This window comes from Octopus bimaculoides, chromosome 1, assembly GCF_046866305.1.
Source record: "Octopus bimaculoides isolate indiv1 chromosome 1, ASM4686630v1, whole genome shotgun sequence".
NCBI lineage: Eukaryota > Metazoa > Mollusca > Cephalopoda > Octopoda > Octopodidae > Octopus > Octopus bimaculoides.
In genome coordinates this window covers 201,570,559-201,584,393 of record NC_142928.1, presented here as the reverse complement: position 1 = coordinate 201,584,393, position 13,835 = coordinate 201,570,559, and the positions used below count along the sequence as shown (strand labels likewise).

The 13,835-nt window shown below is 39.4% G+C and overlaps 1 protein-coding gene across 3 annotated transcripts in view; it reads left to right on the top strand.

Moving 5' to 3' along the window:
* The window catches only part of LOC149137947 (protein mono-ADP-ribosyltransferase PARP14-like), a 507,224-nt gene that overhangs the window by 446,218 nt on the left and 47,171 nt on the right, over positions 1-13,835 (top strand). For all 3 annotated transcript variants that reach the window (XM_089339516.1, XM_089339557.1, XM_089339597.1), the window contains one exon: positions 2,639-2,693. In XM_089339516.1, the coding sequence (XP_089195642.1) occupies positions 2,639-2,693 (55 nt within the window). The remainder of the gene's footprint in view (positions 1-2,638; positions 2,694-13,835) is intronic.

The window sequence follows — 13,835 nt, the reverse complement described above, 5'->3', positions numbered from 1 at the left end:
GCATCAGAAAGTAATAAGCATGGAAATAACAACAAACATGGTTTTAGATTCAACAATGTATTTAGTAAAGATGAATGCCATAAAACACATTGGGTTAAGTCGAAGACAGCTCAAAGCTGTTATAATCATTTGAGTCCAAAACACAAATAGTTTGAATATATATATCAGTTCTAAATAACAGGTGGATTTCCTTGATTGATTGCGAATCCTCAAAAGGGGATCAAAACACAAGGGAAATCACCCTAATGGTTTTCTTCTTGTGTTGTTGTTTACTGTTTATGTCGTTAGAAGTAGTCATAAACCCTTAAAGGGTGACAGAGTGGCAGAGAGGAAAGAAGACAGAACGACACTCATCATTCGAAAGTGAACTAGTGAAAGTTATAAATATCATAGTTGTCTCTTGTCAGCTTCTTCATCTCACCAATTACTTTGGAGGTCATTTCTTTCACCAACTCCTTTCACTAACTGCTGTCTTTGGCTTACGAACTTTCTCTAATTATAATTCTTACAACACAGCAAAAAAGAGGGACACACCACTCCAAAAACAATTGGAACTGCTGTTGGTGTCTTCCTTATCTCCCGTCAACTATTGTTTGCATAGGAGCGAGGCTGTCACTAAGCCCTTGCATGTGGTTTCAGGGGGCCTCCATGGTTGAGAGGTCCCATGTTAAGATCAAACTGCCTGGTTAAGATGTTAACTGAAAATTTCAAGTCAGACGAGGAAACAAAATACGAAAATACGAGGGTGTAGCATAAATAACTTTAAAAGAAATGAAAAAAGTGAATTAAAAAAGCTTTCCAACGAATTCCCTAGGGAGATAAAAGAAAAACGAAAGCAATCCCAAACAATAAAAATAAGAGCAACTTCAAGAGAAAAGACAAGAAAAAGAAGCAATGGTGATGGAGGCGGGGATTGTATACTTATACATACATACAAACATACACACACAGGCATATGTACACACATTCATATATATATACACACACATATATACGTCTGGCTTTTTATTTGTTTCGGTCTACCAAGTCCATTCACAAGGCTTTGGCCAACTCAAAGAGAGAGAGAGAGAGAGAGAGAGACGTGTTCCAAACATACACACATCTCTTAGTCTCTTGGTCTCTCCCTCTTTTTCTATTCATTTTTCTCTCTCTCTCTCATCATCATCATCATCATCATCATTTAGCGTCTGCTTTCCATGCTGGCATGGGTAAGACAGTTCAACTGGGGTCTGGGTAGCCAGGAAGCTGCACCAGGCTCCAAACTGATCTGGCAGTGTTTCTGCAGCTGGATGCTCTTCCTAACGCCAACCATTCAGGGAGTGTAGTGGGTGCTTTTAACGTGCCACTGGCACAGGGGCCAGACGAGGCTGGCAACGACCACGATTGGTTGGTGCTTTTTACGTGCCACCGGCATGGGGATCACAACTTTCCATTTGATTTTCATTTTGATGTTGATGTACTTGACTCAATAGGTCTCTTCAAGCACAGTGTTGGGTAGAAAAAAGATATATTATTGGTTTTTATATGTGTTTTGTTTTAGAATCATCACAGCAGACTCTGCTGTGATGATTCTAAAACAACAAACTGTAAGGGACTATGGTTGAATTTTGCAGATAATGAAGGTACATAGATTATGAATTTTGATTGAAGTGGTGGGGCCTCGAAACAAAAAGTTGCAGGGGGCCTTTAAAAGTCATGTGATGGCCCTGCAGAGGAGGGGTTAAAAGGGTCAAGTGGAGAATACATGAATCAGCTTGGCATTGGCCATGTATTGAGTGTCTTAGCTGTCAATTCTTGTCTCTCTGTGAGAAAGTGCTGTGGTAATTCAAAAGGGAATTCTTTAGATTCAGGTTCGAATCAATATGCCTAAATGAAAATCCACTTTTATTTCCAAATAAAACATTTTCGTAACAATATTTAAGGCAAGAGAGAGAGAGAGAGAGAAAGAGAGAGAGAGAGAGAGAGAGCAAGAGAAACTAATGTAAATATTTTGTTTGTATATACTCTATTTTGTATGTATAGAGAGATGCAAGCAAGCTGTATATAAACTGAGCGTTATATAAACACTTTGTGTATACAATATGTGTTGGGGACAGACAAAGATTGTTTGGCTGGACCAGTTCCTTTTCTTCTTTCTCCTTTTATCTATACCCAACAGTTTTGGGTACACATCTGCAGATATACTCTGTAAGACAGTACATATAGCATTGAAGTAAAGCACTGTTGACATACCAGTAATTCACTGGAATTTACTCAAAGCCAGTCTTTTTGCAAGAGAAACATTCTTCTTTTGTTTGAATCAGTTTTGAAAATAATGAAGAATTAAGTTAAATAGGTTTGCCATTATTAAGCTGGTGTTTGGACATTACATGGAATCTTGATACCAATTTCAATTCCATGAATAATATTTTCTTATTCTTTAAGTAACAATTCCTCACCAAACTATGGAATATTGGAAAGCCTGTCCATTGTAGGACAGGGTTTTATAATACAATAAATAGAAAGGTAAATTTAAAACAATATTCATGATAGAAGCAATGACTAAAAGCATTGCATTGAAATTAATTATGAAATTAATTATGAAATTAATTATGTTTTTGATTGAGTGATGATAAATTATTTTTTTTACTTCTAACAGAAATTTAAAGAATATTTCCAAGGAAACACAACAGGTGGTTCAGCTGCATCATTAGGTAAATACTTTCTTTCTAATTATCTTAAACTTTACTTAGGAAAAAAACTAGTGTCTATTTTCATGGTGGTGGCGGCGGCGGCAGCCATGGTGGTTGTTGTTGTTGAGGAGGGGAGCTGGCAGAATCATTAGCATGTTGGGCAAAATGCTTAATAGCATTTTCTCTGTTTTAACGTTCTGAGTTCAAATTCCACCTTTCATCCTTTCAGGGTCAATGAAATAAGTACCAGTTATACACTGGGGTCAGTGTAATCAACAACCCCCTCCTCCAAAACTTCAGGGCTTGTCCCTTTAATAATGAAGAGTATTATTATTATCATTGAATGAGAGAGAGCAGAGCATGCCATCAAAGTGACACTGGGGTACAAATATACGAAGCCCATTATACCCATCTTGACTACCCGTCTGATAAGGGTACACTAGGCACAGACATCACAAACGTATGGGTGTGACATAGCAATCTCATATCAAGATAAACAGTGCATGGATTTTACAGGTGGGGCTCAGAGTTTCTCTTCATGTTGAACAGCCCATCCTGCACAAAAGGTCCCTTAATAAGAGTTGTTTAAACGTATTGAACTAAACACCCATGTTTCCAGAGGTGAATTATTCAAACCCCAAAGAATTCCTTTCAACACATGGCTATGATGCTCCCCCACTACTTCTGCATGTGATCAGAGATGCACATATCGTCAGCCACCAAGGGACATGCTCAACTGGTTAAGGTCAAACAACAGAGCAGAATATTTGCTGTAGCCTATCTTTTATACCAAGTGTTATACGTGATAACACTTCCAATCAGTTAAGATCAGAAGCCATGAGAGCCACTGCCCGGTGAGCATTATTATTATTATTATTATTATTATTATTATTATTATTATTATTATTATTATTATTATTATTATTATTATTACTATTATTATTACTATTATTATTATTATTATTATTATTATTATTATTGAGTGAGAGAGCAGTGCATGCCATCAAAGTGACACTGGGGTAAAATATACAAAGCCCATTATACCCATCATGACTACCCGTCTGATAAGGGTACACCAGGCACATGCATCACAACCATATGTGTGTGACATGGTGATCTCATATCAAGATAAACAGCGCATAACCTCGCAGGTGGAGCCCAGTTAGAATTTTCTTCAGGTCGAGTAGCCCATCTTGCTCAAAAGGTCCCTGAATAAGGTTTGTTAAAGGATGTTGAGCAAAGCACCCATGTTTCCAAAGGTGAACTATTCAAGCCCCAAAGAATTCCTCTCAACACATGGCTATGATGCTCCCCCACTACTTCTGCTCGTGATCATAGATGCACATATCATCAGCCACTAAGGGACATGCTCAACTGGTTAAGATCATGCAACAGACAAGCAAATCTGTGGTATTGAGCAGAATATTTGCTGTAGCCCATCTTTTATACAAAGACAGAACAATGTACATGATAACACTTCCAATCTCAATTAAGATCAGAAGCCATGAGAGCCACTGCCTGGTACTGCATCCGAGCAATTATTATTATTATTATTATTATTACTGTTATTATTATTTTCATTATCATCTTCTTTCCAGTCTGTTTCCATTTCTTGCCGAGTGTCTTCCTGACACCTAGAGCAGAGAAACTCACAGTATACATTAATAAGCCATTAAAATAAACACACCAAATTGTTCAATTACAAAGTCATGTGATAGAGAAAAGAGGAAGAAAGACAGTAACAAAAAATATAAAATAAAAAGGTAAACGAATAAAATAAAGGAGAAAAAGGGAAAGAAAATTCTCAGCATCAATGCTCTTCTCAATACGTGTGACCAATTAAGACAAACTTTTGCACTTCCTGTATGGATGGTAAGCTAGGGATTATCTTTAAATAATTTTCAATTCCTTTTTTGATCATTCAAAGTGCTCCTACATTCACCATTATTATAACCATCTTGAGATGCCACATCTTTTCCATTTCGATTAGAAAATCTTTATATTTTCTGAGTTTATCAAATTCTTTTGCCAAGATATTATGGTTACAGGGTATGCTCATGTCAATCAATAAACAGACTTTATTGTTTTGGTTCTTCACAACAATATCCAGTTTATTTTCCTTGATGGTCTTGTCTGTACATACTAGGAAGTCCCAAAGAATAGTTACATTTTCTCCCTCTCTAACAGCCTCAGAGTGGTGCTTGTACCATTTGTCAGCAGTTTTGATTTTATAATGCCAACACATTATCCAATGTAGATACTGTCATGTCTTGATTTATACCCGACAGGTGCTAAATCCTTACACTCAGAGATTGGGTGGTCTACTGTTTCAATCCCATCATTACAGTATCAACACTTTGGGTCTACACCATTTTTCATCACAATGACTTGATAGTTCCTGGTCAATAAGCTCTGATCTTGGGCAGCCAAGATAATGCCTTCACTCTCTGCTTTTAGCCCTGAGATCCATAACCACAGATGGGTGTGCTTCTGATGTACATCAGCATGTTTGCTAAGGGCCACATATTTGCCATGCAGAGGTTTTTGTTCCCACCTATCAGCCAATTGTTCAAACGCATTTTGCTCTGTTGTTCATTTCACCTTTTTTTGCAACTACAGATGCCACACTTCCACCATGCTGTTCAACCTGGGTATTATGCATAAACTCACTTGAAAATCTTTTCTTCTCCTTCAATAGAATATAGCTTCTTATGTCTTTCATGGTTTGCAAAGAGCTTTAGCATCCAGTCGTTAGATGTTTCAAGATATTTTACCATTCCAATTGTGGTGGTTTTGTAGGAGATTTCAGATTGGATCAAGCCTCGACCTCCTTGAGCTCTGGGTAGATAAAGACAATCTGCGTTTGCCTTTGGGTGGTGCTTCCTATTGCAAGTCAGCAGCTCACGGATTTTCTTGTCAATCTTCCCTATTTCGCTCATATTCCAGTTCAACACATTGAAACTGTAAATAACAACCAGAACTGCTAAGGAATCTATAGCCAACACCTTGTTACGTGCATTTCACTCAGACTTTAGGACTGCTCGAACTCTCCCTGTAACATTCCTTCCTGATCTTCTCTTTCATACTTGCATGTTGAATGCCAGAACCCTCATTTATTCCGAGGTATTTGTAAGTTTGTTCCTGCTCGAGCTCTTTTATGACTGTGTAAACATCCAACTCCGCTGAATGTGAGGTCTTCAGTTTCCCTTTCTGGAAAGTGGTCTTGGCACATTTATCAAGACCAAATTCCATCCCAATGTCATCACTGAATGCTTTCACAGTACTTAGTAGTCCTTCAAGCTCATTATCGTCTTTGCCATAGTATTTTAAGTCATCCACATAAAACAGATGACTTATTTTCTTGTCCCCAATTTTATATCCTTACCCTGTTCTGTTGAGTTCATTTGTAAGGGGTATTAGAGCTATGCAGAAAATTAAAGGTGGAAGTGAGTCACCTTGGAAAATGCCACAGTTGGTATTAATATCTTTTGTGGTCCATTGGAGTGGTATAAGTGGAGATTTGTATTCCACATTGACATGTTGTGCTTCAGGAAGTGTGAAATCACAGGAGAAATTTGGACGATACCCAGCGATTTCAAGATCCATGAATGCGGTATGCTGTCAAATGCCTTTTTATAATCGATCCATGCACAACTGAGATTTCTACGTTTGTTAAGACAGTTCTGAAGGATCGTGCGATTGATTAAGAGTTGGTCTTTGCATCCATATGAGCCTCGTTAGCACCCTTTTTGTTCAGTGGGGAAAATATCATTCTCTTCCATAAATTTGTATGTTTTTCTCCATAGGGATGGATGCTAAAATTTTATAATGGTAGACAGACATGTCATGGGTGGATAGTTTTGGGGAAATTTGGTTCTATTGCTCATCGGGAGTTTGTAAGTAATACCTCTTGCTAACCAATCAGGTGTTTTCGTAGGATCACTTGTGAATTTTATTGAATAACTGGACTAACTCTTCCTGTGCGCATGAGTGCAAGACAAAACAGAAATTTGGTACCATACCATTACCAGGGGATTTCCCCTTATGGGCCTTCATAAGTGTCATCCTTAGGTCTGCTATTGTCTTCCCATGCTTGTTCTGGTAAATTTTGGTAGCATCTTTCTGTGCATCTAATGCAGTCTGCTTTGTCATTGTAAGTCTTTTCATCATTCCAGATATTTTTCCAGAAGTTTCTAACTTCTTCCATGGCAGTGGAGGTTTTCAATGGTTATTTTCTCCTTCCTTATTTCTCTGTAGAATGTTTTTGCATTGGATATGAACAGCTTATTTTCTTTGTAAGATTTGTTTCTTCTCTAAAATCTTTGTATTCTTTGAGATTTTGCTTGGATTTTTTGTTGCAATGCTTCTTTTGCTGAAAGCAGTTCTTCTCTTGGTGAGAATCTATGTTTTGTCTTCGTCTTTCTTCCTTTTACAACGTTTCTACAGATTAATGCATGTAATATTGATATTTCACCTCTCATTATTTCAATCTATCATCATCATTGCTTTGCATAGCTTCTTATGCTGGAGATGTACTACAGGGTCAGCTGTTCACTACCAGTGAACTAAGGTAACACCTCTTATTTTTCGAGCACCTTCCGGAGTATTCAAGCGGTTCCAAGCTGTGATGTTTTCTACAAGTGCTCCACCCTTATTACAGACCCTATTTATTCCATGTACTTCTCGACATTTTTGCTCACTTTTCCCAGGGCTCTGACAATTATTGGTACTACTGCTACCTTTTTCATCGACCACAACTGCTTAACTTCCCAAGCTAACCTGTCATATCTCTCGACTTTTCTTTCTTCCTTATCGCATGCCTTGTTGTCAGCTGGGCATGCTATATCTATGATCCAGCATAGTTTGTTTTCTTTTACAATTAAGACTATGTCTAGCTTCCTATTCTCTATCTCATGGTCGCACTGAATCATAAAATCCCATAGGATCTTTGCATCTCTATTTTCGACGATGCCTTCGGGTTTGAGGTCATACCAATTTTTGCTCTGTCAAGTCTATACTTGTTTCAAAGTGTCCAATGGACAATCCTTGCTATATTGTCATGACGTCTCTTATATTCTTTCTGGGCTAGTGGCGTACATTGGCTGGTAATATGCCATACGGTTTCACCGTTTTGTCCACAGATTCTGCACTTATCACCTTCTGCTGTGTTGTCTATTCTGTATTTTATGTACTTTGTTCATAGTGCTTGCTCTTGGGCAGCACAGATTAGAGCCTCTGTTTCCAGTTTTAAATCACTTTTAGTCATCCACAGCCATCTTTTTTCTCTGTCAGTCTTATCTTCAACATCCCTATGAAATTATCCATGCATTCTTTTCTTTACCCACCTATTTTCAGTTTCATTCATTTTCGATTTCTTGTATAGTGCTTTATCTTTACAATCTTTCATCCTACACAAGCCTGACCTTCTTACTTCTAATAATAGCAGTTCTGTGGCATTTTTTACATACCTTGCTATGTTGTTTTCTTCTGCTCTAATGCTGTGTTCGCATCCAATAAGTCCTCTTCCCTCACTTTTTCTTGGTACATACAGTCTGCCTGTGTCACTTTTTGGGTGGAGTATCCCATATCTAGTTAGAAACTTCCTTGTCTTTCTGTCTAAGCTGTTTAGTTCGTCTACTGTCCATGCGATTACCCCTGCTCCATATCTAAGGAGTGAAACCGCCCAGGTGTTGATAGCTTCCATCTTATTCCCTCCATTTATTTTCGACTTAAGGATCAGTCTCAGTCTGCGCAAGAACTCCACCTTGAATTTTTCTGTCATTTCTTTCTCCATCAATTCATCCATTTCCAAAATCCCCAAGTACTTATAGCTCGTCTGTTCTATCTGCTTCATAACCTCCCCCAACGGTATTGATAGCCCATCCATACATTTGATTTTGTCTCTCTTCAATACTAACACACCCCACTTTCTCAGTCTGAACTCCATTCTGATATCAGCATTGAAGGTATACACCATATCAACGAGGGAACTGATTTGGGCTTCATCTTTACCATAAAGTTTGAGGTCATCCATGAATATAACAAATGGTTGACTTTTTGTGGTGGCTTTTGAATACATACCCCGCTTTTGCTTTCCTCAGAATCAGTGTTGGTGGTATCAAGCACAGTACAAAGATCATCAGGGATAGGCAGTCCCCTTGGAAGATACACCACCTAATTTCTATTGTCCCTAAACTTCTTCCATATGCTGTCAGGTCTGTCCTCCAATTTGCCATACTTTTTCCAAGCAATCGCTCAACATTCGATGCAATCCCAAACAGGTTCATACACTCCATAATCCAAGAATGTGGGATCATATCGTATACCTTACGATAGTTGATCCATGACATGGCTGAGTTACTTTTCCTCCTCTTGCAGTCTCTAAGTACATTTGTGTCTATCAGGAGTTGATCCTTGATACCTCTGCACTTAAACCCTTCTGCTCATGTGGCAGGACTCCATTTTTTTCCAGATGTTCGTACATTGACTCTGCGAGTATTCCAGTCAATAACTTCTACATAAGTGGCAAACAGGGTATCAGCCTGTAATTGTCAACTACATTGCCTTTTTCGATGTTTTTCAAGCACAGCACTGTCCTACCCATTGTCAACCACTCTGGTGTTACTTGATCGGCATTTAACAAGGTGTTGAGTTGTGCAGCTATTCGTGCATGACATTCACCACATCTTTTGATCCAGTAGCCTTGAACTCCATCTGGTCCCGGGGTCTTCCAGTTGCTCATTTTTCTGCTGATTTCCTTCACTTCCCTAACTGAAATGACTAGTTCTGCCTGTTTTGGACAGACTACTGTTTGTTTCAGTTCTTGCAACCATTCAGCATCCTTCTTGTGCTCCTTGTCTTTGCTCCAGATGTCACTCCAAAACCTTTGACTTTCATTGTTATCTGGTATCAACTCTTCATCTGTACACCCTCCATTTATTTCTTTATAGAATCTCTTCTGATCTACTCTGAATAACCTATTCTGGTGGTAACCCTTCATTCCTTGGTCGTATCTTACCATCTTTGCTTTCTTTGCAACGTGGCACTGTTTCAGTTCCTCCATTACCACTTTCAGGCCCTTTCTTTCAATATTATACTTCCTGTTCAGTGCCTTGTATTGTTGTTTGCCTTTAAGCTCCCCTTTCTCTTTTCGATCCAACACAGAGATTTCCTTCGAGAGCATGTCTAACCCTGCCTGTCTTCTTCTTTTCCACCATGGATCTTTTCTTTGTCACTCCCATTATGTTTCTTTTTCTTGACACCAACACCCACGTTTTCTGCTACAACAATACTTGTTGCTTTGATCGAATTATTTGTTTCTCCGATGTTGTTTGTTCTGATGTATTTCAGAATTTCATTCACATTTTTCGTTTCTTGGTTCAATTTCCATTGGTCAACCTTTTTAAGGTTGCAAATAATGTCGCTATCGTTCTCCTGTAGTCTTACCTTTATTCTGTCATAGATTGCCTTTTTCCCATCTCTCATGTCACCATTAGTTTTATTGTCTTCCTCCAGACCATCTACAGGGGTTGGACAAAATAATGGAAACACCTTAAATTTTCAAACAAATTTATTTTAATGGATAGGACCACCTTTGGCAGTAATTACGGCTTGAATTCTACGAGGTATGGACTCATACAAAGTTTGAATTGTTTCCAAAGGAATTTTTGTCCATTCTTCAGCTCAAACAGTCTCCAGTTCTTGTAGTGATGATGGTGGAGGATATCGACTCCTTACTTGTTTTTCTAAAATGCATCATAAATGTTCAACAATATTGAGATCTGGGGACTGTGGTGGCCAGATAAGATGTTCAACTTCACTAGAATGTTCCTCGTGCCATTCAGTAACAACTTTAGTTGAATGAATTGGTGCATTATCATCCTGAGAGATTGCATTTCCCTCTGGAAACGGTTCCACAACCAGAGGAGGAATTTGATCAGATAAAATGCTTAAATAGTCTTGACTATTAATTCTGCCATGAAGAGAAACCACTGGGCCAGCGAATTTCCAAGATATAGCCCCTAAACACACATGCGCGCACACACACACACACACACACACTCACACACACACACACACACACACACACACACAGATCATCACTGATCCTCCTCCATGTTTAACAGTTGGAAGAAGGCAATCTGGGTCAAATGCTGTCTTTTGGCTGTATACTTGGACAGTGGTCGGAAACAAGGTAAAGACTCGTCTGAGAGAATAACCTTCTTCCATTGCTCTAGAGACCAATTTTGTAGGTTTTTATTCCACTCTAAACGCTTTGCAACATTTGTTCTTTAAAGTAGTGCTGATTGCAGCCCTCTCATGAAATCCAGCTTTGTGCAACTCCCGGCGAACGGTTTTTGTGGAAACTGGGTTCTCGAGGTGGTCATTAATCTCTGCAGTAATTTTGGGAGCTGTACTTTTGTGATCCTTTCTAACAATTCACATAAACATCCAATGCTCCCTATCTGAAAGTTTTGGTTTTATTCCAGAGTTTTGTTTCGATGAGGAGGTTTTTCCCTCTTTCTCAAAGGCTGTCATTACCTTTGAGACAGTACTTCTTAATGCACCAAACATTTCGGCTGTTTTTGTTACAGTAGTGCCTGCCATACAGTCCAATAGATCTGTCATTTTAATGAATTTTAATTCCTTTTTTCTGATGATAACTGAAAAGAAACGGTAATTTTAGCAAAACATATTAAGCAACACTAATAATAAATCAAACAACATAAAAATAAATAGGATTTTGATGGTTTTATAGATATTTCAAAATTATGATGCTATGATGATAGGTGTTTCCATTATTTTGTTCAACCCCTGTATATGTCTCTCACTGAGCAAGCTATCACTGTTCCTTCCCAGTGGTTTATTAGAGATTTCACCTCTGCTTTCTGCTATGAGATTACTCTTGTCAGTAAGAACTGTATTTTCATCATTTCCTCTACTGCTGTTTTCCAATACCCATCTTTTGATAGATTCAAGCCCTATTTCTCTGAACTAACGATTTTTTCTGTATTGCTCTAGTTTCATCACATAATTTCAGTTCCGTGAGTTGAAATAATCCTCTTTCTCTCCATTGATCATACATACATACATAGGCGTAGGAGTGGCTGTGTGAAGTGCTCTGATGTTTCTTAGGTCTAACTTTTCTCTCTAAGTACTTACACTCTGTCGAGTATGCACACTGACATTACACATCCATCGGAGCATACTTGCTTTGTTTCTTGCAAGCTTACGCATGTCCTCAGCAGTCATGGCCCATGTTTCAATGCCATGAAGCATGGCTGTTCGTACACATGCATCATACCGTCTGTCTTTTACTCTGAGTGAGAGTCCCTTTGTCGCCAGCAGAGGTAAGAGCTCTCTAAACTTTACCCAGGCTATTCTTATTCTAGCAGCTACACTTTCAGTGAACCATCCCCCACTACAAACTTGGTCACCCAGATAGCGGAAACTATCAACTACCTCTAGTTTTTCTCCCTGGAGTGTGGCAAAGGTTATTTTCTGCACATTTTCATTGTTTATTGTTCCTGAGCATCTGCCACATACAAAAACTATCTTGCTAGTTAGCCTTCCTTTAATATTGCAGCACCTCTTATGTGTCCATAGCTTACAGTGGGTACATCTTATGGAGTTTCTACCTATGCCTTTTCTACAGATCAAGCAGGGCCATCTACCTGAAGGGATTTGTGTTTTGTCTACCTTCCTACTTATTAGGACTTTGGTTTTAGCTAGGTTGACTCTAAGGCCCTTCGATTCTAGTCCTTGCTTCCACACCTGAAACTTCTCTTGTTCTGATAGTGACTCAGCAATTAGGGCAAGGTCATCAGCATAGAGGAGCTCCCAGGGGCATCCTGTCTTGAATTCCTCTGTTATAGTTTGGAGGATTATGATAAATAGGAGGGGGCTGAGGACTGAACCTTGGTGAACCCTTACCTCTACCCGGAATTCTTCACTATACTCATTGCCAACCCTCACCTTACTGACAGCGTTCCTGTACATGGCTCGCACAGCTCTCACTAACCATTCATCTATCCCTAGTTTCCCCATTGACCACTAGATAAGGGATCAGGGGACCCTGTCAAAGGCTTTCTCCATGTCAATGAAAGCTAGGTACAGAGGTTTATCTTTGGCTAGGTATTTCTCCTGCAGCTGTCTTACCAGAAATATAGTATCAGTGGTGCTTTTCCCAGGCACGAACCCAAACTGCATCTCATCTAATTTGTTGGGCTATGACCCTCTCGGTGACCTTCATTACCTGGTCCAACAACTTGATACCTCTGTAATTGTTTGTGTCTAAAGCGTCACCTTTACCTTTGTAGCAGTTGACTATGATGCTGCTACACCAGTCATTGGGTATGACTCCTTCGTGTATCACCTGCTTAACTATATGGGTGATTAGGCTATAGTCAACACTGCCAGTGATTCTTGATGGGCCAGGGGCTTTCCCGGTCTTCATACTCTTGATTGCTTTATCTACCAAGGTACTGTCAATTAGGATAGCTGGTCCCTCTGTTGGGTCGACATTCGGCAGACTCTCTTTCTCCCGTTCATTCTCTTTATTGAGCAACCTTTCATAGTGGCGTCTCCAAACCTCTTTCTTTGCAGCCTCGTTTAGTGCAAGCATACCATCATCCATGCGAACACATTTCTCTCCCACGACATCACAATTCTCCCTCACACACTGTCTTGCAACACAAAACACTTCAAGTCTTTGGTCCTCACGGCACAGAACATTGGCAATTTATTTTCTTATCTGCTTCCCCTCTGGCTAAGTAAACCTGTCGCTTAGTTTCCCTTCTGGCAGTCTGATACAATTCCCTGCTACCACCGTTCTTCCAGTCCTTCCAAGCCTGTTTCTTTTGTCTAATAGCCCTGTCTACCTCCTTGTTCCACCACCACGTTACTCTGGGTCGAGAGGGGACCTTACACCACCCACAGATCTGGTCGATGGCTTTCAACAGGTTGTCCCGCAGAAATCTCCAATTGTCTTCCACGTTGTATGATGCTATATCCCCTTCTATTTCGTCAAATGATTCAAGTAACTTGTCTCTAAGTCACTATACCATCATCATCATCATCATCATCGTTTAACGTCCGCTTTCCATGCTAGCATGGGTTGGACGATTTGACTGAGGACTGGTGAAACCGGATGGCAACACCAGG